The sequence below is a fragment of the Salvelinus alpinus genome, chromosome 12 (genome assembly GCF_045679555.1).
Source record: "Salvelinus alpinus chromosome 12, SLU_Salpinus.1, whole genome shotgun sequence".
Classification (NCBI taxonomy): domain Eukaryota; kingdom Metazoa; phylum Chordata; class Actinopteri; order Salmoniformes; family Salmonidae; genus Salvelinus; species Salvelinus alpinus.
The window spans coordinates 45842339-45867154 of NC_092097.1; the positions used below are offsets into that span (position 1 = coordinate 45842339).

General features: G+C 51.2%; 1 protein-coding gene across 1 annotated transcript in view; it reads left to right on the top strand.

The window, feature by feature from the left end:
• Nucleotides 1-18014: 18014 nt before the first annotated feature.
• Nucleotides 18015-24816, top strand: part of LOC139536231 (tensin-2-like) — a 32933-nt gene continuing 26131 nt past the window's right edge. The window contains exons 1-3 of the mRNA XM_071336560.1: nucleotides 18015-18059; nucleotides 21770-21947; nucleotides 22933-22983. Coding sequence (XP_071192661.1) covers nucleotides 21786-21947; nucleotides 22933-22983 — 213 coding nt within the window. The 5' untranslated portion in view covers nucleotides 18015-18059; nucleotides 21770-21785. The remainder of the gene's footprint in view (nucleotides 18060-21769; nucleotides 21948-22932; nucleotides 22984-24816) is intronic.

Consider the following 24816-nt stretch of genomic DNA (forward strand, 5'->3'; position numbering starts at 1 on the left):
TGGAGTCACGCCCCTCTCGTCTGTCATATGGAAGGGGTACTCTGGAGTCACGCCCCTCTCGTCTGTCATATGGAAGGGGTACTCTGGAGTCACGCCCCTCTCGTCTGTCATATGGAAGGGGTACTCTGGAGTCACGCCCCTCTCGTCTGTCATATGGAAGGGGTACTCTGGAGTCACGCCCCTCTAGTCTGTCATATGGAAGGGGTACTCTGGAGTCACGCCCTGCTGCTCTGTCATATGGAAGGGGTACTCTGGAGTCACGCCCCTCTCGTCTGTCATATGGAAGGGGTACTCTGGAGTCACGCCCCTCTCGTCTGTCATATGGAAGGGGTACTCTGGAGTCACGCCCCTCTCGTCTGTCATATGGAAGGGGTACTCTGGAGTCACGCCCCTCTCGTCTGTCATATGGAAGGGGTACTCTGGAGTCACGCCCCTCTCGTCTGTCATATGGAAGGGGTACTCTGGAGTCACGCCCCTCTCGTCTGTCATATGGAAGGGGTACTCTGGAGTCACGCCCCTCTCGTCTGTCATATGGAAGGGGTACTCTGGAGTCACGCCCCTCTCGTCTGTCATATGGAAGGGGTACTCTGGAGTCACGCCCCTCCAGTCTGTCATATGGAAGGGGTACTCTGGAGTCACGCCCCTCTAGTCTGTCATATGGAAGGGGTACTCTGGAGTCACGCCCTGCTGCTCTGTCATATGGAAGGGGTACTCTGGAGTCACGCCCCTCTAGTCTGTCATATGGAAGGGGTACTCTGGAGTCACGCCCCTCTAGTCTGTCATATGGAAGGGGTACTCTGGAGTCACGCCCCTCTAGTCTGTCATATGGAAGGGGTACTCTGAAGTCACGCCTCTCTAGTCTGTCATATGGAAGGGGTACTCTGGAGTCACGCCCTGCTGCTCTGTCATATGGAAGGGGTACTCTGGAGTCACGCCCCTCTAGTCTGTCATATGGAAGGGGTACTCTGGAGTCACGCCCCTCTAGTCTGTCATATGGAAGGGGTACTCTGGAGTCACGCCCCGCTGCTCTGTCATATGGAAGGGGTACTCTGGAGTCACGCCCCGCTGCTCTGTCATATGGAAGGGGTACTCTGGAGTCACGCCCCGCTGCTCTGTCATATGGAAGGGGTACTCTGGAGTCACGCCCCTCTAGTCTGTCATATGGAAGGGGTACTCTGGAGTCACGCCCCTCTAGTCTGTCATATGGAAGGGGTACTCTGGAGTCACGCCCCTCTAGTCTGTCATATGGAAGGGGTACTCTGGAGTCACGCCCCTCTCGTCTGTCATATGGAAGGGGTACTCTGGAGTCACGCCCCTCTCGTCTGTCATATGGAAGGGGTACTCTGGAGTCACGCCCCTCTCGTCTGTCATATGGAAGGGGTACTCTGGAGTCACGCCCCTCTCGTCTGTCATATGGAAGGGGTACTCTGGAGTCACGCCCCTCTCGTCTGTCATATGGAAGGGGTACTCTGGAGTCACGCCCCTCTAGTCTGTCATATGGAAGGGGTACTCTGGAGTCACGCCCTGCTGCTCTGTCATATGGAAGGGGTACTCTGGAGTCACGCCCTGCTGCTCTGTCATATGGAAGGGGTACTCTGGAGTCACGCCCCTCTCGTCTGTCATATGGAAGGGGTACTCTGGAGTCACGCCCCTCTCGTCTGTCATATGGAAGGGGTACTCTGGAGTCACGCCCCTCTCGTCTGTCATATGGAAGGGGTACTCTGGAGTCACGCCCCTCTCGTCTGTCATATGGAAGGGGTACTCTGGAGTCACGCCCCTCTCGTCTGTCATATGGAAGGGGTACTCTGGAGTCACGCCCCTCTCGTCTGTCATATGGAAGGGGTACTCTGGAGTCACGCCCCTCTCGTCTGTCATATGGAAGGGGTACTCTGGAGTCACGCCCCTCTAGTCTGTCATATGGAAGGGGTACTCTGGAGTCACGCCCCTCTAGTCTGTCATATGGAAGGGGTACTCTGGAGTCACGCCCTGCTGCTCTGTCATATGGAAGGGGTACTCTGGAGTCACGCCCCTCTAGTCTGTCATATGGAAGGGGTACTCTGGAGTCACGCCCCTCTCGTCTGTCATATGGAAGGGGTACTCTGGAGTCACGCCCCTCTCGTCTGTCATATGGAAGGGGTACTCTGGAGTCACGCCCCTCTCGTCTGTCATATGGAAGGGGTACTCTGGAGTCACGCCCCTCTAGTCTGTCATATGGAAGGGGTACTCTGGAGTCACGCCCCTCTAGTCTGTCATATGGAAGGGGTACTCTGGAGTCACGCCCTGCTGCTCTGTCATATGGAAGGGGTACTCTGGAGTCACGCCCCTCTAGTCTGTCATATGGAAGGGGTACTCTGGAGTCACGCCTCTCTAGTCTGTCATATGGAAGGGGTACTCTGGAGTCACGCCCTGCTGCTCTGTCATATGGAAGGGGTACTCTGGAGTCACGCCCCTCTAGTCTGTCATATGGAAGGGGTACTCTGGAGTCACGCCCCTCTAGTCTGTCATATGGAAGGGGTACTCTGGAGTCACGCCCCTCTAGTCTGTCATATGGAAGGGGTACTCTGGAGTCACGCCCCTCTCGTCTGTCATATGGAAGGGGTACTCTGGAGTCACGCCCCTCTCGTCTGTCATATGGAAGGGGTACTCTGGAGTCACGCCCCTCTCGTCTGTCATATGGAAGGGGTACTCTGGAGTCACGCCCCTCTAGTCTGTCATATGGAAGGGGTACTCTGGAGTCACGCCCTGCTGCTCTGTCATATGGAAGGGGTACTCTGGAGTCACGCCCCTCTAGTCTGTCATATGGAAGGGGTACTCTGGAGTCACGCCCCTCTAGTCTGTCATATGGAAGGGGTACTCTGAAGTCACGCCTCTCTAGTCTGTCATATGGAAGGGGTACTCTGGAGTCACGCCCTGCTGCTCTGTCATATGGAAGGGGTACTCTGGAGTCACGCCCCTCTAGTCTGTCATATGGAAGGGGTACTCTGGAGTCACGCCCCTCTAGTCTGTCATATGGAAGGGGTACTCTGGAGTCACGCCCCTCTCGTCTGTCATATGGAAGGGGTACTCTGGAGTCACGCCCCTCTCGTCTGTCATATGGAAGGGGTACTCTGGAGTCACGCCCCTCTAGTCTGTCATATGGAAGGGGTACTCTGGAGTCACGCCCTGCTGCTCTGTCATATGGAAGGGGTACTCTGGAGTCACGCCCCTCTAGTCTGTCATATGGAAGGGGTACTCTGGAGTCACGCCCCTCTAGTCTGTCATATGGAAGGGGTACTCTGGAGTCACGCCCCTCTAGTCTGTCATATGGAAGGGGTACTCTGAAGTCACGCCTCTCTAGTCTGTCATATGGAAGGGGTACTCTGGAGTCACGCCCTGCTGCTCTGTCATATGGAAGGGGTACTCTGGAGTCACGCCCCTCTAGTCTGTCATATGGAAGGGGTACTCTGGAGTCACGCCCCTCTAGTCTGTCATATGGAAGGGGTACTCTGGAGTCACGCCCCGCTGCTCTGTCATATGGAAGGGGTACTCTGGAGTCACGCCCCGCTGCTCTGTCATATGGAAGGGGTACTCTGGAGTCACGCCCCGCTGCTCTGTCATATGGAAGGGGTACTCTGGAGTCACGCCCCTCTAGTCTGTCATATGGAAGGGGTACTCTGGAGTCACGCCCCTCTAGTCTGTCATATGGAAGGGGTACTCTGGAGTCACGCCCCTCTAGTCTGTCATATGGAAGGGGTACTCTGGAGTCACGCCCCTCTCGTCTGTCATATGGAAGGGGTACTCTGGAGTCACGCCCCTCTCGTCTGTCATATGGAAGGGGTACTCTGGAGTCACGCCCCTCTCGTCTGTCATATGGAAGGGGTACTCTGGAGTCACGCCCCTCTCGTCTGTCATATGGAAGGGGTACTCTGGAGTCACGCCCCTCTCGTCTGTCATATGGAAGGGGTACTCTGGAGTCACGCCCCTCTAGTCTGTCATATGGAAGGGGTACTCTGGAGTCACGCCCTGCTGCTCTGTCATATGGAAGGGGTACTCTGGAGTCACGCCCCTCTCGTCTGTCATATGGAAGGGGTACTCTGGAGTCACGCCCCTCTCGTCTGTCATATGGAAGGGGTACTCTGGAGTCACGCCCCTCTCGTCTGTCATATGGAAGGGGTACTCTGGAGTCACGCCCCTCTCGTCTGTCATATGGAAGGGGTACTCTGGAGTCACGCCCCTCTCGTCTGTCATATGGAAGGGGTACTCTGGAGTCACGCCCCTCTCGTCTGTCATATGGAAGGGGTACTCTGGAGTCACGCCCCTCTCGTCTGTCATATGGAAGGGGTACTCTGGAGTCACGCCCCTCTCGTCTGTCATATGGAAGGGGTACTCTGGAGTCACGCCCCTCCAGTCTGTCATATGGAAGGGGTACTCTGGAGTCACGCCCCTCTAGTCTGTCATATGGAAGGGGTACTCTGGAGTCACGCCCTGCTGCTCTGTCATATGGAAGGGGTACTCTGGAGTCACGCCCCTCTAGTCTGTCATATGGAAGGGGTACTCTGGAGTCACGCCCCTCTAGTCTGTCATATGGAAGGGGTACTCTGGAGTCACGCCCCTCTAGTCTGTCATATGGAAGGGGTACTCTGAAGTCACGCCTCTCTAGTCTGTCATATGGAAGGGGTACTCTGGAGTCACGCCCTGCTGCTCTGTCATATGGAAGGGGTACTCTGGAGTCACGCCCCTCTAGTCTGTCATATGGAAGGGGTACTCTGGAGTCACGCCCCTCTAGTCTGTCATATGGAAGGGGTACTCTGGAGTCACGCCCCGCTGCTCTGTCATATGGAAGGGGTACTCTGGAGTCACGCCCCGCTGCTCTGTCATATGGAAGGGGTACTCTGGAGTCACGCCCCGCTGCTCTGTCATATGGAAGGGGTACTCTGGAGTCACGCCCCTCTAGTCTGTCATATGGAAGGGGTACTCTGGAGTCACGCCCCTCTAGTCTGTCATATGGAAGGGGTACTCTGGAGTCACGCCCCTCTAGTCTGTCATATGGAAGGGGTACTCTGGAGTCACGCCCCTCTCGTCTGTCATATGGAAGGGGTACTCTGGAGTCACGCCCCTCTCGTCTGTCATATGGAAGGGGTACTCTGGAGTCACGCCCCTCTCGTCTGTCATATGGAAGGGGTACTCTGGAGTCACGCCCCTCTCGTCTGTCATATGGAAGGGGTACTCTGGAGTCACGCCCCTCTCGTCTGTCATATGGAAGGGGTACTCTGGAGTCACGCCCCTCTAGTCTGTCATATGGAAGGGGTACTCTGGAGTCACGCCCTGCTGCTCTGTCATATGGAAGGGGTACTCTGGAGTCACGCCCCTCTCGTCTGTCATATGGAAGGGGTACTCTGGAGTCACGCCCCTCTCGTCTGTCATATGGAAGGGGTACTCTGGAGTCACGCCCCTCTCGTCTGTCATATGGAAGGGGTACTCTGGAGTCACGCCCCTCTCGTCTGTCATATGGAAGGGGTACTCTGGAGTCACGCCCCTCTCGTCTGTCATATGGAAGGGGTACTCTGGAGTCACGCCCCTCTCGTCTGTCATATGGAAGGGGTACTCTGGAGTCACGCCCCTCTCGTCTGTCATATGGAAGGGGTACTCTGGAGTCACGCCCCTCTCGTCTGTCATATGGAAGGGGTACTCTGGAGTCACGCCCCTCCAGTCTGTCATATGGAAGGGGTACTCTGGAGTCACGCCCCTCTAGTCTGTCATATGGAAGGGGTACTCTGGAGTCACGCCCTGCTGCTCTGTCATATGGAAGGGGTACTCTGGAGTCACGCCCCTCTAGTCTGTCATATGGAAGGGGTACTCTGGAGTCACGCCTCTCTAGTCTGTCATATGGAAGGGGTACTCTGGAGTCACGCCCTGCTGCTCTGTCATATGGAAGGGGTACTCTGGAGTCACGCCCCTCTAGTCTGTCATATGGAAGGGGTACTCTGGAGTCACGCCTCTCTAGTCTGTCATATGGAAGGGGTACTCTGGAGTCACGCCCCTCTAGTCTGTCATATGGAAGGGGTACTCTGGAGTCACGCCCCTCTAGTCTGTCATATGGAAGGGGTACTCTGAAGTCACGCCTCTCTAGTCTGTCATATGGAAGGGGTACTCTGGAGTCACGCCCCGCTGCTCTGTCATATGGAAGGGGTACTCTGGAGTCACGCCCCTCTCGTCTGTCATATGGAAGGGGTACTCTGGAGTCACGCCCCTCTAGTCTGTCATATGGAAGGGGTACTCTGGAGTCACGCCCTGCTGCTCTGTCATATGGAAGGGGTACTCTGGAGTCACGCCCCTCTAGTCTGTCATATGGAAGGGGTACTCTGGAGTCACGCCCCTCTAGTCTGTCATATGGAAGGGGTACTCTGGAGTCACGCCCTGCTGCTCTGTCATATGGAAGGGGTACTCTGGAGTCACGCCCCTCTAGTCTGTCATATGGAAGGGGTACTCTGGAGTCACGCCCCTCTAGTCTGTCATATGGAAGGGGTACTCTGGAGTCACGCCCCGCTGCTCTGTCATATGGAAGGGGTACTCTGGAGTCACGCCCCGCTGCTCTGTCATATGGAAGGGGTACTCTGGAGTCACGCCCCGCTGCTCTGTCATATGGAAGGGGTACTCTGGAGTCACGCCCCTCTAGTCTGTCATATGGAAGGGGTACTCTGGAGTCACGCCCCTCTAGTCTGTCATATGGAAGGGGTACTCTGGAGTCACGCCCCTCTCGTCTGTCATATGGAAGGGGTACTCTGGAGTCACGCCCCTCTCGTCTGTCATATGGAAGGGGTACTCTGGAGTCACGCCCCTCTAGTCTGTCATCTGGAAGGGGTACTCTGGAGTCACGCCCTGCTGCTCTGTCATATGGAAGGGGTACTCTGGAGTCACGCCCCTCTAGTCTGTCATATGGAAGGGGTACTCTGGAGTCACGCCCTGCTGCTCTGTCATATGGAAGGGGTACTCTGGAGTCACGCCCCTCTAGTCTGTCATATGGAAGGGGTACTCTGGAGTCACGCCCTGCTGCTCTGTCATATGGAAGGGGTACTCTGGAGTCACGCCCCTCTAGTCTGTCATATGGAAGGGGTACTCTGGAGTCACGCCTCTCTAGTCTGTCATATGGAAGGGGTACTCTGGAGTCACGCCCTGTTGCTCTGTCATATGGAAGGGGTACTCTGGAGTCACGCCCCTCTAGTCTGTCATATTGAAGGGGTACTCTGGAGTCACGCCTCTCTAGTCTGTCATATGGAAGGGGTACTCTGGAGTCACGCCCTGCTGCTCTGTCATATGGAAGGGGTACTCTGGAGTCACGCCCCTCTAGTCTGTCATATGGAAGGGGTACTCTGGAGTCACGCCCCTCTCGTCTGTCATATGGAAGGGGTACTCTGGAGTCACGCCCCTCTCGTCTGTCATATGGAAGGGGTACTCTGGAGTCACGCCCCTCTCGTCTGTCATATGGAAGGGGTACTCTGGAGTCACGCCCCTCTCGTCTGTCATATGGAAGGGGTACTCTGGAGTCACGCCCCTCTCGTCTGTCATATGGAAGGGGTACTCTGGAGTCACGCCCCTCTAGTCTGTCATATGGAAGGGGTACTCTGGAGTCACGCCCTGCTGCTCTGTCATATGGAAGGGGTACTCTGGATTCACGCCCCTCTAGTCTGTCATATGGAAGGGGTACTCTGGAGTCACGCCCTGCTGCTCTGTCATATGGAAGGGGTACTCTGGAGTCACGCCCCTCTAGTCTGTCATATGGAAGGGGTACTCTGGAGTCACGCCCTGCTGCTCTGTCATATGGAAGGGGTACTCTGGAGTCACGCCCCTCTAGTCTGTCATATGGAAGGGGTACTCTGGAGTCACGCCTCTCTAGTCTGTCATATGGAAGGGGTACTCTGGAGTCACGCCCTGCTGCTCTGTCATATGGAAGGGGTACTCTGGAGTCACGCCCCTCTAGTCTGTCATATTGAAGGGGTACTCTGGAGTCACGCCTCTCTAGTCTGTCATATGGAAGGGGTACTCTGGAGTCACGCCCTGCTGCTCTGTCATATGGAAGGGGTACTCTGGAGTCACGCCCCTCTAGTCTGTCATATGGAAGGGGTACTCTGGAGTCACGCCCCTCTCGTCTGTCATATGGAAGGGGTACTCTGGAGTCACGCCCCTCTCGTCTGTCATATGGAAGGGGTACTCTGGAGTCACGCCCCTCTAGTCTGTCATATGGAAGGGGTACTCTGGAGTCACGCCCCTCTAGTCTGTCATATGGAAGGGGTACTCTGGAGTCACGCCCCTCTAGTCTGTCATATGGAAGGGGTACTCTGGAGTCACGCCCTGCTGCTCTGTCATATGGAAGGGGTACTCTGGAGTCACGCCCCTCTAGTCTGTCATATGGAAGGGGTACTCTGGAGTCACGCCCTGCTGCTCTGTCATATGGAAGGGGTACTCTGGAGTCACGCCCCTCTAGTCTGTCATATGGAAGGGGTACTCTGGAGTCACGCCTCTCTAGTCTGTCATATGGAAGGGGTACTCTGGAGTCACGCCCTGCTGCTCTGTCATATGGAAGGGGTACTCTGGAGTCACGCCCCTCTAGTCTGTCATATGGAAGGGGTACTCTGGAGTCACGCCTCTCTAGTCTGTCATATGGAAGGGGTACTCTGGAGTCACGCCCCTCTAGTCTGTCATATGGAAGGGGTACTCTGGAGTCACGCCCCTCTAGTCTGTCATATGGAAGGGGTACTCTGGAGTCACGCCCCGCTGCTCTGTCATATGGAAGGGGTACTCTGGAGTCACGCCCCGCTGCTCTGTCATATGGAAGGGGTACTCTGGAGTCACGCCCCGCTGCTCTGTCATATGGAAGGGGTACTCTGGAGTCACGCCCCTCTAGTCTGTCATATGGAAGGGGTACTCTGGAGTCACGCCCCTCTAGTCTGTCATATGGAAGGGGTAATCTGGAGTCACGCCCCTCTAGTCTGTCATATGGAAGGGGTACTCTGGAGTCACGCCCCTCTAGTCTGTCAAATGGAAGGGGTACTCTGGAGTCACGCCCCTCTAGTCTGTCATATGGAAGGGGTACTCTGGAGTCACGCCCCTCTAGTCTGTCATATGGAAGGGGTACTCTGGAGTCACGCCCCGCTGCTCTGTCATATGGAAGGGGTACTCTGGAGTCACGCCCCTCTAGTCTGTCATGTGGAAGGGGTACTCTGGAGTCACGCCCCTCTAGTCTGTCATATGGAAGGGGTACTCTGGAGTCACGCCCCTCTAGTCTGTCATATGGAAGGGGTACTCTGGAGTCACGCCCCTCTAGTCTGTCATATGGAAGGGGTACTCTGGAGTCACGCCCCTCTAGTCTGTCATATGGAAGGGGTACTCTGGAGTCACGCCCCTCTAGTCTGTCATATGGAAGGGGTACTCTGGAGTCACGCCCCTCTAGTCTGTCAAATGGAAGGGGTACTCTGGAGTCACGCCCCTCTAGTCTGTCATATGGAAGGGGTACTCTGGAGTCACGCCCCTCTAGTCTGTCATATGGAAGGGGTACTCTGGAGTCACGCCCCGCTGCTCTGTCATATGGAAGGGGTACTCTGGAGTCACGCCCCTCTAGTCTGTCAAATGGAAGGGGTACTCTGGAGTCACGCCCCTCTAGTCTGTCATATGGAAGGGGTACTCTGGAGTCACGCCCCTCTAGTCTGTCATATGGAAGGGGTACTCTGGAGTCACGCCCCTCTAGTCTGTCATATGGAAGGGGTACTCTGGAGTCACGCCCCTCTAGTCTGTCATATGGAAGGGGTACTCTGGAGTCACGCCCCTCTAGTCTGTCATATGGAAGGGGTACTCTGGAGTCACGCCCCTCTAGTCTATCATATGGAAGGGGTACTCTGGAGTCACGCCCCTCTAGTCTATCATATGGAAGGGGTACTCTGGAGTCACGCCCTGCTGCTCTGTCATATGGAAGGGGTACTCTGGAGTCACGCCCCTCTAGTCTGTCATATGGAAGGGGTACTCTGGAGTCACGCCCCTCTAGTCTGTCATATGGAAGGGGTACTCTGGAGTCACGCCCCTCTAGTCTGTCAAATGGAAGGGGTACTCTGGAGTCACGCCCCTCTAGTCTGTTATATGGAAGGGGTACTCTGGAGTCACGCCCCTCTAGTCTGTCATATGGAAGGGGTACTCTGGAGTCACGCCCCTCTAGTCTGTCATATGGAAGGGGTACTCTGGAGTCACACCTCTCTAGTCTGTCATATGGAAGGGGTACTCTGGAGTCACGCCCCGCTGCTCTGTCATATGGAAGGGGTACTCTGGAGTCACGCCCCTCTAGTCTGTCATGTGGAAGGGGTACTCTGGAGTCACGCCCCTCTAGTCTGTCATATGGAAGGGGTACTCTGGAGTCACGCCCCTCTAGTCTGTCATATGGAAGGGGTACTCTGGAGTCACGCCCCTCTAGTCTGTCATATGGAAGGGGTACTCTGGAGTCACGCCCCTCTAGTCTGTCATATGGAAGGGGTACTCTGGAGTCACGCCCCTCTAGTCTGTCATATGGAAGGGGTACTCTGGAGTCACGCCCCTCTAGTCTGTCAAATGGAAGGGGTACTCTGGAGTCACGCCCCTCTAGTCTGTCATATGGAAGGGGTACTCTGGAGTCACGCCCCTCTAGTCTGTCAAATGGAAGGGGTACTCTGGAGTCACGCCCCTCTAGTCTGTCATATGGAAGGGGTACTCTGGAGTCACGCCCCTCTAGTCTGTCATATGGAAGGGGTACTCTGGAGTCACGCCCCGCTGCTCTGTCATATGGAAGGGGTACTCTGGAGTCACGCCCCTCTAGTCTGTCATATGGAAGGGGTACTCTGGAGTCACGCCCCTCTAGTCTGTCAAATGGAAGGGGTACTCTGGAGTCACGCCCCTCTAGTCTGTCATATGGAAGGGGTACTCTGGAGTCACGCCCCTCTAGTCTGTCATATGGAAGGGGTACTCTGGAGTCACGCCCCTCTAGTCTGTCATATGGAAGGGGTACTCTGGAGTCACGCCCCTCTAGTCTGTCATATGGAAGGGGTACTCTGGAGTCACGCCCCTCTAGTCTGTCATATGGAAGGGGTACTCTGGAGTCACGCCCCTCTAGTCTGTCAAATGGAAGGGGTACTCTGGAGTCACGCCCCTCTAGTCTGTCATATGGAAGGGGTACTCTGGAGTCACGCCCCTCTAGTCTGTCATATGGAAGGGGTACTCTGGAGTCACGCCCCTCTAGTCTGTCATATGGAAGGGGTACTCTGGAGTCACGCCCCGCTGCTCTGTCATATGGAAGGGGTACTCTGGAGTCACGCCCCTCTAGTCTGTCATATGGAAGGGGTACTCTGGAGTCACGCCCCTCTAGTCTGTCAAATGGAAGGGGTACTCTGGAGTCACGCCCCTCTAGTCTGTCATATGGAAGGGGTACTCTGGAGTCACGCCCCTCTAGTCTGTCATATGGAAGGGGTACTCTGGAGTCACGCCCCTCTAGTCTGTCATATGGAAGGGGTACTCTGGAGTCACGCCCCTCTAGTCTGTCATATGGAAGGGGTACTCTGGAGTCACGCCCCTCTAGTCTGTCATATGGAAGGGGTACTCTGGAGTCACGCCCCTCTAGTCTGTCAAATGGAAGGGGTACTCTGGAGTCACGCCCCTCTAGTCTGTCATATGGAAGGGGTACTCTGGAGTCACGCCCCTCTAGTCTGTCAAATGGAAGGGGTACTCTGGAGTCACGCCCCTCTAGTCTGTCATATGGAAGGGGTACTCTGGAGTCACGCCCCTCTAGTCTGTCATATGGAAGGGGTACTCTGGAGTCACGCCCCGCTGCTCTGTCATATGGAAGGGGTACTCTGGAGTCACGCCCCTCTAGTCTGTCATATGGAAGGGGTACTCTGGAGTCACGCCCCTCTAGTCTGTCAAATGGAAGGGGTACTCTGGAGTCACGCCCCTCTAGTCTGTCATATGGAAGGGGTACTCTGGAGTCACGCCCCTCTAGTCTGTCAAATGGAAGGGGTACTCTGGAGTCACGCCCCTCTAGTCTGTCATATGGAAGGGGTACTCTGGAGTCACGCCCCTCTAGTCTGTCATATGGAAGGGGTACTCTGGAGTCACGCCCCTCTAGTCTATCATATGGAAGGGGTACTCTGGAGTCACGCCCCTCTAGTCTATCATATGGAAGGGGTACTCTGGAGTCACGCCCTGCTGCTCTGTCATATGGAAGGGGTACTCTGGAGTCACGCCCCTCTAGTCTGTCATATGGAAGGGGTACTCTGGAGTCACGCCCCTCTAGTCTGTCATATGGAAGGGGTACTCTGGAGTCACGCCCCTCTAGTCTGTCAAATGGAAGGGGTACTCTGGAGTCACGCCCCTCTAGTCTGTTATATGGAAGGGGTACTCTGGAGTCACGCCCCTCTAGTCTGTCATATGGAAGGGGTACTCTGGAGTCACGCCCCTCTAGTCTGTCATATGGAAGGGGTACTCTGGAGTCACACCTCTCTAGTCTGTCATATGGAAGGGGTACTCTGGAGTCACGCCCCGCTGCTCTGTCATATGGAAGGGGTACTCTGGAGTCACGCCCCTCTAGTCTGTCATGTGGAAGGGGTACTCTGGAGTCACGCCCCTCTAGTCTGTCATATGGAAGGGGTACTCTGGAGTCACGCCCCTCTAGTCTGTCATATGGAAGGGGTACTCTGGAGTCACGCCCCTCTAGTCTGTCATATGGAAGGGGTACTCTGGAGTCACGCCCCTCTAGTCTGTCATATGGAAGGGGTACTCTGGAGTCACGCCCCTCTAGTCTGTCATATGGAAGGGGTACTCTGGAGTCACGCCCCTCTAGTCTGTCAAATGGAAGGGGTACTCTGGAGTCACGCCCCTCTAGTCTGTCATATGGAAGGGGTACTCTGGAGTCACGCCCCTCTAGTCTGTCAAATGGAAGGGGTACTCTGGAGTCACGCCCCTCTAGTCTGTCATATGGAAGGGGTACTCTGGAGTCACGCCCCTCTAGTCTGTCATATGGAAGGGGTACTCTGGAGTCACGCCCCGCTGCTCTGTCATATGGAAGGGGTACTCTGGAGTCACGCCCCTCTAGTCTGTCATATGGAAGGGGTACTCTGGAGTCACGCCCCTCTAGTCTGTCAAATGGAAGGGGTACTCTGGAGTCACGCCCCTCTAGTCTGTCATATGGAAGGGGTACTCTGGAGTCACGCCCCTCTAGTCTGTCATATGGAAGGGGTACTCTGGAGTCACGCCCCTCTAGTCTGTCATATGGAAGGGGTACTCTGGAGTCACGCCCCTCTAGTCTGTCATATGGAAGGGGTACTCTGGAGTCACGCCCCTCTAGTCTGTCATATGGAAGGGGTACTCTGGAGTCACGCCCCTCTAGTCTGTCAAATGGAAGGGGTACTCTGGAGTCACGCCCCTCTAGTCTGTCATATGGAAGGGGTACTCTGGAGTCACGCCCCTCTAGTCTGTCATATGGAAGGGGTACTCTGGAGTCACGCCCCTCTAGTCTGTCATATGGAAGGGGTACTCTGGAGTCACGCCCCGCTGCTCTGTCATATGGAAGGGGTACTCTGGAGTCACGCCCCTCTAGTCTGTCATATGGAAGGGGTACTCTGGAGTCACGCCCCTCTAGTCTGTCAAATGGAAGGGGTACTCTGGAGTCACGCCCCTCTAGTCTGTCATATGGAAGGGGTACTCTGGAGTCACGCCCCTCTAGTCTGTCATATGGAAGGGGTACTCTGGAGTCACGCCCCTCTAGTCTGTCATATGGAAGGGGTACTCTGGAGTCACGCCCCTCTAGTCTGTCATATGGAAGGGGTACTCTGGAGTCACGCCCCTCTAGTCTGTCATATGGAAGGGGTACTCTGGAGTCACGCCCCTCTAGTCTGTCAAATGGAAGGGGTACTCTGGAGTCACGCCCCTCTCGTCTGTCATATGGAAGGGGTACTCTGGAGTCACGCCCCTCTAGTCTGTCAAATGGAAGGGGTACTCTGGAGTCACGCCCCTCTAGTCTGTCATATGGAAGGGGTACTCTGGAGTCACGCCCCTCTAGTCTGTCATATGGAAGGGGTACTCTGGAGTCACGCCCCGCTCGCTCTGTCATATGGAAGGGGTACTCTGGAGTCACGCCCCTCTAGTCTGTCATATGGAAGGGGTACTCTGGAGTCACGCCCCTCTCGTCTGTCATATGGAAGGGGTACTCTGGAGTCACGCCCCTCTCGTCTGTCATATGGAAGGGGTACTCTGGAGTCACGCCCCTCTAGTCTGTCATATGGAAGGGGTACTCTGGAGTCACGCCCTGCTGCTCTGTCATATGGAAGGGGTACTCTGGAGTCACGCCCCTCTAGTCTGTCATATGGAAGGGGTACTCTGGAGTCACGCCCCTCTCGTCTGTCATATGGAAGGGGTACTCTGGAGTCACGCCCCTCTAGTCTGTCATATGGAAGGGGTACTCTGGAGTCACGCCCCTCTAGTCTGTCATATGGAAGGGGTACTCTGGAGTCACGCCCCTCTAGTCTGTCATATGGAAGGGGTACTCTGGAGTCACGCCCCTCTAGTCTGTCATATGGAAGGGGTACTCTGGAGTCACGCCCCTCTAGTCTGTCATATGGAAGGGGTACTCTGGAGTCACGCCCCTGCTAGCTCTGTCATATGGAAGGGGTACTCTGGAGTCACACCTCTCTAGTCTGTCATATGGAAGGGGTACTCTGGAGTCACGCCCCGCTGCTCTGTCATATGGAAGGGGTACTCTGGAGTCACGCCCCTCTAGTCTGTCATGTGGAAGGGGTACTCTGGAGTCACGCCCCTCTAGTCTGTCATATGGAAGGGGTACTCTGGAGTCACGCCCCTCTAGTCTGTCATATGGAAGGGGTACTCTGGAGTCACGCCCCTCTAGTCTGTCATATGGAAGGGGTACTCTGGAGTCACGCCCCTCTAGTCTGTCATATGGAAGGGGTACTCTGGAGTCACGCCCCTCTAGTCTGTCAAATGGAAGGGGTACTCTGGAGTCACGCCCCTCTAGTCTGTCATATGGAAGGGGTACTCTGGAGTCACGCCCCTCTAGTCTGTCATATGGAAGGGGTACTCTGGAGTCACGCCCCTCTAGTCTGTCATATGGAAGGGGTACTCTGGAGTCACGCCCCTCTAGTCTGTCATATGGAAGGGGTACTCTGGAGTCACGCCCCTCTAGTCTGTCATATGGAAGGGGTACTCTGGAGTCACGCCCCTCTAGTCTGTCATATGGAAGGGGTACTCTGGAGTCACACCTCTCTAGTCTGTCATATGGAAGGGGTACTCTGGAGTCACGCCCCGCTGCTCTGTCATATGGAAGGGGTACTCTGGAGTCACGCCCCTCTAGTCTGTCATGTGGAAGGGGTACTCTGGAGTCACGCCCCTCTAGTCTGTCATATGGAAGGGGTACTCTGGAGTCACGCCCCTCTAGTCTGTCATATGGAAGGGGTACTCTGGAGTCACGCCCCTCTAGTCTGTCATATGGAAGGGGTACTCTGGAGTCACGCCCCTCTAGTCTGTCATATGGAAGGGGTACTCTGGAGTCACGCCCCTCTAGTCTGTCATATGGAAGGGGTACTCTGGAGTCACGCCCCTCTAGTCTGTCATATGGAAGGGGTACTCTGGAGTCACGCCCCTCTAGTCTGTCATATGGAAGGGGTACTCTGGAGTCACACCTCTCTAGTCTGTCATATGGAAGGGGTACTCTGGAGTCACGCCCCGCTGCTCTGTCATATGGAAGGGGTACTCTGGAGTCACGCCTCTCTAGTCTGTCATGTGGAAGGGGTACTCTGGAGTCACGCCCCTCTAGTCTGTCATATGGAAGGGGTACTCTGGAGTCACGCCCCTCTAGTCTGTCATATGGAAGGGGTACTCTGGAGTCACGCCCCTCTAGTCTGTCATATGGAAGGGGTACTCTGGAGTCACGCCCCGCTGCTCTGTCATATGGAAGGGGTACTCTGGAGTCACGCCCCTCTAGTCTGTCATATGGAAGGGGTACTCTGGAGTCACGCCCCTCTAGTCTGTCATATGGAAGGGGTACTCTGGAGTCACGCCCCTCTAGTCTGTCATATGGAAGGGGTACTCTGGAGTCACGCCCCTCTAGTCTGTCATATGGAAGGGGTACTCTGGAGTCACGCCCCTCTAGTCTGTCATATGGAAGGGGTACTCTGGAGTCACGCCCCTCTAGTCTGTCATATGGAAGGGGTACTCTGGAGTCACGCCCCTCTAGTCTGTCATATGGAAGGGGTACTCTGGAGTCACACCTCTCTAGTCTGTCATATGGAAGGGGTACTCTGGAGTCACGCCCCGCTGCTCTGTCATATGGAAGGGGTACTCTGGAGTCACGCCCCTCTAGTCTGTCATGTGGAAGGGGTACTCTGGAGTCACGCCCCTCTAGTCTGTCATATGGAAGGGGTACTCTGGAGTCACGCCCCTCTAGTCTGTCATATGGAAGGGGTACTCTGGAGTCACGCCCCTCTAGTCTGTCATATGGAAGGGGTACTCTGGAGTCACGCCCCTCTAGTCTGTCATATGGAAGGGGTACTCTGGAGTCACGCCCCGCTGCTCTGTCATATGGAAGGGGTACTCTGGAGTCACACCTCTCTAGTCTGTCATATGGAAGGGGTACTCTGGAGTCACGCCCCTCTAGTCTGTCATATGGAAGGGGTACTCTGGAGTCACGCCCCTCTAGTCTGTCATATGGAAGGGGTACTCTGGAGTCACGCCCCGCTGCTCTGTCATATGGAAGGGGTACTCTGGAGTCACGCCCCTCTAGTCTGTCATATGGAAGGGGTACTCTGGAGTCACGCCCCTCTAGTCTGTCATATGGAAGGGGTACTCTGGAGTCACGCCCCGCTGCTCTGTCATATGGAAGGGGTACTCTGGAGTCACGCCCCTCTAGTCTGTCATATTGAAGGGGTACTCTGGAGTCACGCCCCGCTGCTCTGTCATATGGAAGGGGTACTCTGGAGTCACGCCCCTCTAGTCTGTCATATGGAAGGGGTACTCTGGAGTCACGCCCCGCTGCTCTGTCATATGGAAGGGGTACTCTGGAGTCACGCCCCTCTAGTCTGTCATATTGAAGGGGTACTCTGGAGTCACGCCCCGCTGCTCTGTCATATGGAAGGGGTACTCTGGAGTCACACCTCTTTAGTCTGTGATATGGAAGGGGTACTCTGGAGTCACACCTCTCTAGTCTGTCATATGGAAGGGGTACTCTGGAGTCACGCCCCTCTAGTCTGTCATATTGAAGGGGTACTCTGGAGTCACGCCCCGCTGCTCTGTCATATGGAAGGGGTACTCTGGAGTCACACCTCTTTAGTCTGTCATATGGAAGGGGTACTCTGGAGTCACACCTCTCTAGTCTGTCATATGGAAGGGGTACTCTGGAGTCACGCCCCGCTGCTCTGTCATATGGAAGGGGTAAATCTCTGAAGACAGCATGACAGCAGCAGTGTTTCCTTTCCAGCCTTTGAGAGAGAGAATCCCCTCCATTAGCACACATCCCTCTCTCATCCCCCTATCCTGTTCATTCGTCCTAGACAGAGCCCAAGAACTATCTATCTGCTGAGCCACATGACTTGGCATAAAGTGTCTGTGTGGTCAGCATGTGTGTATGGAGGAGAATGTTTTTAGTTACCATCATTATGAAACAGGTATCTTCTGTATGACATATGTATGATATTTAAGTCCTTTATACCCCTATGTATTAATAAAGTACAGTACTCTATATTCAAAAAGTGTGTTTGTATTGATGTGTAGATGTTGTACTTACCTGTGTTCTGTCTTTCAGGTGACATCCACCTGCGTCCCAGCCCCAGACCTGGGGAGGATTCATTTAACTCTGTCCTCCTGCCTTCATGTCCTTCTTGTTTTGGTTTGTTTTAACTCAGTTTGGCATTAGTAAGGTGTTCTCCACTCTGTCTTTACATTCTGATACTCACTGCGGTACTGTACTACAAAAGACCCAAACTAAAATAGTTGATCTCTTTCCCTCATTCTCAGCAGGGCTCCACAAAGTCTTCGTCCCAGAAGAAGAGGAACTCCCTTCCCAGGTACCAAACACATTTTTACTAGTGAAGGACATGTTCTCTTTCTACAGTGAACAAAAATATAAACGCAACGCGCAACAAGTTCCACTTCATATAAGGAAATCAGTTGATTGAAATTAATTAATTAGGCCCTAATCACATGACTGGGAATACAGATATGTATCTGTTGGTCACAGATACCTTAAAAATTGTAGGGGCATGGATCAGAAAACCCGTTAGTCCCTGGTGTGACCACTATTTGCCTCATGCAGCACGACACATCTCCTTAGCAAAGAGTTGATCAGGTTGTTGATTGTGGCCTATGGAATGTTGTCCCACTCCTCTTCAATGGCTGTGCAAAGTTGCTGGATAACGCGGGAACTAGAACACGCTGTCGTACACGTCGTAACCCTAGCCCTGACCTTAGAGATCCTTTTTATGTCTCTATTTTGGTTTGGTCAGGGCGTGAGTTGGGGTGGGTATTCTATGTTCTATGTTTTGTAGTTCTATGTTTTGGCCGGGTATGGTTCTCAATCAGGGACAGCTGTCTATCGTTGTCTCTGATTGAGAACCATACTTAGGCTGCCCTTTTTCCCACCTGTGTTTGTGGGAAGTTGACTTTGTTTACGGCACATAGCCTTTAGCTTCACCGTTTTGTTTTTGTAGTGTTTATTGTTTTGTTCGGCGTCATTTTTATTAATAAAAGGAAAATGTACGCTCACCACGCTGCACCTTGGTCCTCTTCTTTTAACGTCCGTGACAACGACGAGCATGCAGATGAGCTTCCCTGAGACGGTTTCTGACAGTTTGTGCAGAAATTCTTCGCTTGTGCAAACCCAGTTTCATCAGCTGTCTGGGTGGCTGGTCTCAGACAATCTACAGTTGTGAGGCCGGTTGGACGTACTGCCAAATTCTCTAAATGACGTTGGAGGCGGATTATGGTAGAGAAATGAACATTAAATTCTTTGGCAACAGCTCTGGTGGACATTCCTGCAATCAGCATGCCAATTGCATGTGCCCTCAAAACTTGAGACATCTGTGGCCTTGTGTTGTGACAAAACTGCACATTTTAGAGTGGACTTTTATTGTCTCCAGCACAAGGTGCACCTGTGTAATGATCATGCTGTTTAATCAGTTTCTTGATATGTCACACCTGTCAGGTGGATGGGTTATCTTGGCAAAGCAGAAATGCTCACTAACAGGGATGTAAACAAATTTGTGCCCAGAATTTGAGAGATATTAGCTTTTTATGCGTACGGAACATTTCTGGGATATTTTATTTCAGCTCATGAAACATGGGACCAACACTTTACATGTTGTGTTTATATTTTTGTTCAGTGAAGGACTTGTTATATTTCTACTTAGTAGTGAAGGACGTGTTCTCTTTCAGTCAGTAGTGAAGGACTTGGGACAAGATTCAATCCGTTGCAGGTAGTGTATTATTTACTCAGGAGTGTGAGTGTGGAGTGATTCGATTTATTAGGATCCACATTAACCAACGCCAATGGAGACAGCTAGTCTTACTGGGGTCCGACACATAACGAAAAATAAATTACAGACAAAATACTTTACAATTTGCATGAATGTAAAAACATCAACGTGTGTGTGTGTGTGTGTGCACATTTATCACGTACACATGCAGTACCAGTCAAAAGTTTGGACACAACAACTCATTCAAAGGTTTTTCTTTATTTTTACTATTTTCTACATTGTAGAATAATAGTGAAGAGATCAAAACTATTAAATAATTATGGAATCATGTAGTAACCAAAAAAGTGTTAAACAAATCAAAATATGTTTTATATTTGAGATTCTTCAAAGTAACCACCCTTTGCCTTGATAACAGCTTTGCACACTCTTGTCATTCTCTCAACCAGCTTCATGAATGATTCTCCAACAGTCTTGAAGGAGTTCCCACATATCCTGAGCACTTGTTGGCTGCTTTTCTTTCACTCTGCGGTCCAACAAATCCCAAACCATTTTAATTAGGTTGAGGTCGGGTGATTGTGGAGGCCAGGTCATCTGATGCAGCACTCCATCACTCTCCTTCTTGGTCAAATAGTCCTTACACAGCCTGGAGGTGTGTTTTGGGTCATTGTCCTGAAAAACAAATGATAGTCCCAAGCGCAAACCAGATGGGATGGTGTTTCGCTGCAGAATGCTGTGGTAGACATGCTGGTTAAGTGTGCCTTGAATTCTAAATAAATCACTGACAGTGTCACCAGCAAAGCACCCCCATACCATCACACCTCTTCCTCCATGTTTCATGGTGGAAACCACATCCGTTCACCTACTCTGCATCTCATAAAGACACGGCGGTTGTAACCAAAAATCTCACATTTCGACTCATCAGACCAAAGGACAGATTTCCACCGGTCTAATGTCCATTGCTCATGTTTCTAGGCCCAAGAAAGTCTCTTCTTCTAATTGGTGTCCTTTAGTAGTGGTTTCTTTGCAGCAGTTAGACCATGAAGGCCTGATTCACCCAGTCTACTCTGAACAGTTGATGTTGAGATGTGTCTGTTACTTGAACTCTGTGAAGCATTTATTTGGGCTGCAATCTGAGGTGCAGTTAGTTGCTGATTTCTGAGGCTGGTAACTCTAATGAACATCTTCTGCAGCGGAGTTAACTCTGGGTCTTCCTTTCTTTTGGCGGCCCTCAGAGCCAGTTTCAACATAGCGCTTGATGGTTTTTGCGACTGCATTTGAAGAAACTTTCAAAGTTCTTGACATTTTCCAGATTGACTGACCTTCAGGTCTTAAAGTAATGATGGACTGTCGTTTCTCTTTGCTTATTTGAGCTGTTCTTGCCATAATATGGACTTGGTCTTTTACCAAATAGGGCTATCTTCTGTATACCAATGCTACCTTGTCACAACACAACTGATTTGCTCAAACACAATAAGAAGGAAAGAAATACCACAAATTAACTTTTAACAAGGCACACCTGTTAATTAAAATGCATTCCAGGTGACTACCTCATGAATCTGGTTGAGAGAATTTCAAGAGTGTGCAAAGCTGTCATCAAGGAAAAAGGGTGGCTACTTTGAAGAATCTCAAATATAAAATATATTTTGATTTGTTTAACACTTTTTTGCTTACTACATGATTCCATATGTGTTATTTAATAGTTTTGATGTCTTCACTATTATTCTACAATGTTTGCTAAGAGCTGGCAGCAAACTGATAGGTCTGCTTTTAGAACCAGTAAAGGTTGCTTTACCACTCTTGGGTAGCAGAATGACTTTGGCTTCCCACCAGGCCTGAGGACAAAGACTTTCCTCTATGCTCAGATTAAAGATAGGAGTGGCTATAGAGTCAGTTACCATCCTCAGTAGCTTTCCATCTAAGTTGTCAATGCCAGGAGGTTTGTCGTTATTGGTCAAAAATAATAATAATTGTTCCACCTCTCCCACACTAGCTTTACAAAATTCTAACTTACATTGCTTTTCTTTCATTATTAGTTTTTTTTATGCATGAGTATGATGGCTCACTTTTAGTTGTTGGCATTTCCTGCCTAATTTTGCCCACTTTGCCAATGAAGTAATCAAGACCTGGCCAGATGAAAAACACAAAGTGATTGTTTTTGTTTTTATGGTTTCACAGCAAGAAATGTGAATCTTTGAGTGAGTGGTGAAGGAGAAATGAAGAGAGACAGCAGATGATGGAGAGATCGATAGAGTAATTGACCCTCTTTCTCCTTTTTCGTCCTTCCCCTTTCTCCTCTCCTCCAGGAGTGTGAATCGTGTGATGGAGAGAGTGATGGCGAGGCACTATGACTTTGACCTCACCTACATCACTGAGCGGATCATCTCTGTCTTCTTTCTGCCTCACCTGGAAGAACAACGTTACCGTGGCAACCTACAGGAAGTGGCTGCTATGCTCAAGTCCAAACATCAAGATAAATTCCTGGTGAGTTGGGGGGGAAAGGATTACTGTATTTGGAAAAAAGCAATTCACACATCCAAAATGTGAACTGGGTTGGCAACTAAGCAGACTGAAACAGGAAGGGAGGAACTATGCTCGTTTAAATGTTCTTGCAAATTGTTTTCAAACTTTTGCGTGCGCTAATGAACATGACCCTGGTGCTGGGAACATCAGTCGATACATATGTATAAAAAGAATCTCACAGACCGTATTGCCACTCCACAAAGTTAATTTATTGTCTTATCACCCCACCATGAGAGGACTGGCATGGGTGCAGGCTTTTGCTCCTGCCAAGCAGTAACACTCCTAATTCAATTTATCAACTAGTCATTGTCTTCAATTAAGGCTTTGATTTTTGGAATGGGGCCACATTTTCCACAACGGCCCTTACAAGGTAAGGTTTCCCACTTCTGTCCATATGGAGATAAAATGGACATTTAAATGGAATATATTTATTGTATAATCCATTTTATCAAACATTATACTCACAAATTGCAATGAAAAGATCACATTTCATTTGAAACAGATTTTAATTTCTCCCTTATACTTTTATGATACCAAAAACAAAGGTGTGTGTGTTTGTTTGTTTGTTTGTTTACTTGTTCTGGCAGAAATGTCATGATCCGTGAACAACAGTGTTTTGTATCGTAACCTGCGAACCATTGAGCTAATGCCATCTTCTTCCATTAGTCTTTTATATAGCTAATAAGTGACCATTAGTCATGCTTAAATTCCGTTTCGGTATTAACTACGTTACTGTGTGGTGTTATGAAGAAGCAATGCAAACAGTATATTGTTCTTTGTAAACAAACGCTCATTGTTTTGTTTCCTCTAATCACATACGTGACGTGCATTTTTGCCACACAACTTGCGGTCAACGTTGAGACAATGTTGTGTTGTGGTTGTGTGCTTGCTGGGTATGACATTGTTGATTGCCTCGTCTTTTTGTCTCAACATCTACCTCTCCCAGCTCTTAAACCTGTCTGAGAAGCGTCATGACATCACACGACTCAACCCCAAGGTAGGTTGACTACATACACACTAGGGCTGACCCCATTTAGTCAACTGGTCGTTTGTTTGGTCGATAGGCTGTTGGTCGACCAAGATGTTTTTAGTCAAACAGTCGGAAATATATAAATCAGACAGGTGTCATGATGTCTGATTCACGCCTGTGTGAGTGGACTAATCCATTGTGGAGTCCGCGGGGATGGCACACTAGTATCACCAGTAGTACATTTACCGTTAATTGCCATAATTTCTAATCTACAATGTTTACCCTTCTCATTGTCAGAGTGGACACGTTGTTTTCAGACTGCACCACCTTGACATTTCATTCCATTTACGAGTTGTCAATTTATTAATTGTCTTTAATTTGTAGCGCTCCTGTCAGTGTTGAGTAAGGACGTGCACCTGATTATGCATAGAAGTAGGCCTCGGGTACCTGGGCTGCGCGCAAATATATGCCTATAAAATGTGCCCATTTGGGGATCTGTTAACATTTTTTGGGGGGTGACTTCCATTCTGTGAGGATTGTTTTTGCAACCACCATTGCAAACATCAGAGCCTGTTGTTCCTCATACGATGATCTTAGAACAGACTCTGAGCAGCCAAAGAGAGCGAGTTCTGCGTTTGGGTCAATGGCCCTCTCAGTTGAAGTCGAAAGTTTACATTAGGTTGGAGTCATTAAAACTTGTTTTCCAACCACTCCACAAATTTCTTGTTAACAAACTATAGTTTTGGCAAGTCAGTTAGGACATCTACTTTGTGCATAACACAAGTCATTTTTCCAACACTTGTTTACAGACAGATTATTTCACTTATAATTCACTGTATCACAATTCCAGTGGGTCAGAAGTTCACTAAATTGACTTTAAACAGCTTGTAAAATTCCAGAAAATTATGTCATGGCTTTAGAAGCTTCTGTTAGATTAATTAACATAATTTGAGTCTATTGGAGGTGTACCTGTGGATGTATTTCAAGGCCTACCTTCAAACTCAGTGCCTCTTTGCTGACATCATGGGAAAATCAAAAGAAATCAGCCAAGACCTCAGAAAAAAAATTGTAGACCTCCACAGGTCTGGTTCATTCCTTGGGAGCAATTTCCAAATGCCTGAAAGTACCACGTTCATCTGTTCAAACAATAGTACGCAAGTATAAACACCATGGGACCATGCAGCCGTCATACCGCTCACGGCGGAGACACGTTCTGTCTCCTAGAGATGAACGTACTTTGGTGCGAAAAGTGCAAATCAATCCCAGAACAGCAGCAAAGGACCTTGTTAAGATGCTGGAGGAAACAGGTACGAAAGTGTCTATATCCACAGTAAAACGAGTCCTAAATCGACATAACCTGAAAGACTTGTTCCATATTTAGCCACTGCCCAGTTGCCAGTACGTTAATGCCCTGGCATTTGCAGCCCAGTCATAATGCTTGAAGATGGGTAGGCCTAAGCCGCCACTTTCCTTGGGCTTTTGCAAGTGGGCTTTACGAATACGGTGGTCTTTGTAACCCCAGACAAATTACAAGATTGTAGAGTCCAAAGTCTTAAAAAATAATTAGGTAATACAAATTGGGAGATTCTGGCAAAAATAAAGGAACCTGGGGAGAGAAAACATTTTTATGGCATTAATGCGCCACATCATGGAAAGAGGCAATATTCTCCAGCTCTCCATGTTTTGATTTAGCTTTGCAACCAGTTCACTGTAATTTAGCTTGAAGATGAGCTTTGGATTTCTAGGTATTTCTAGTCCCTGGTAAGTTAAGTGGTCATGCACCACTATAAATGGTATCCTCTGTAGCTCCCTTGTTGTAAAATTATCTGCGATACACACAAGATCACCTTTTCCCCAATT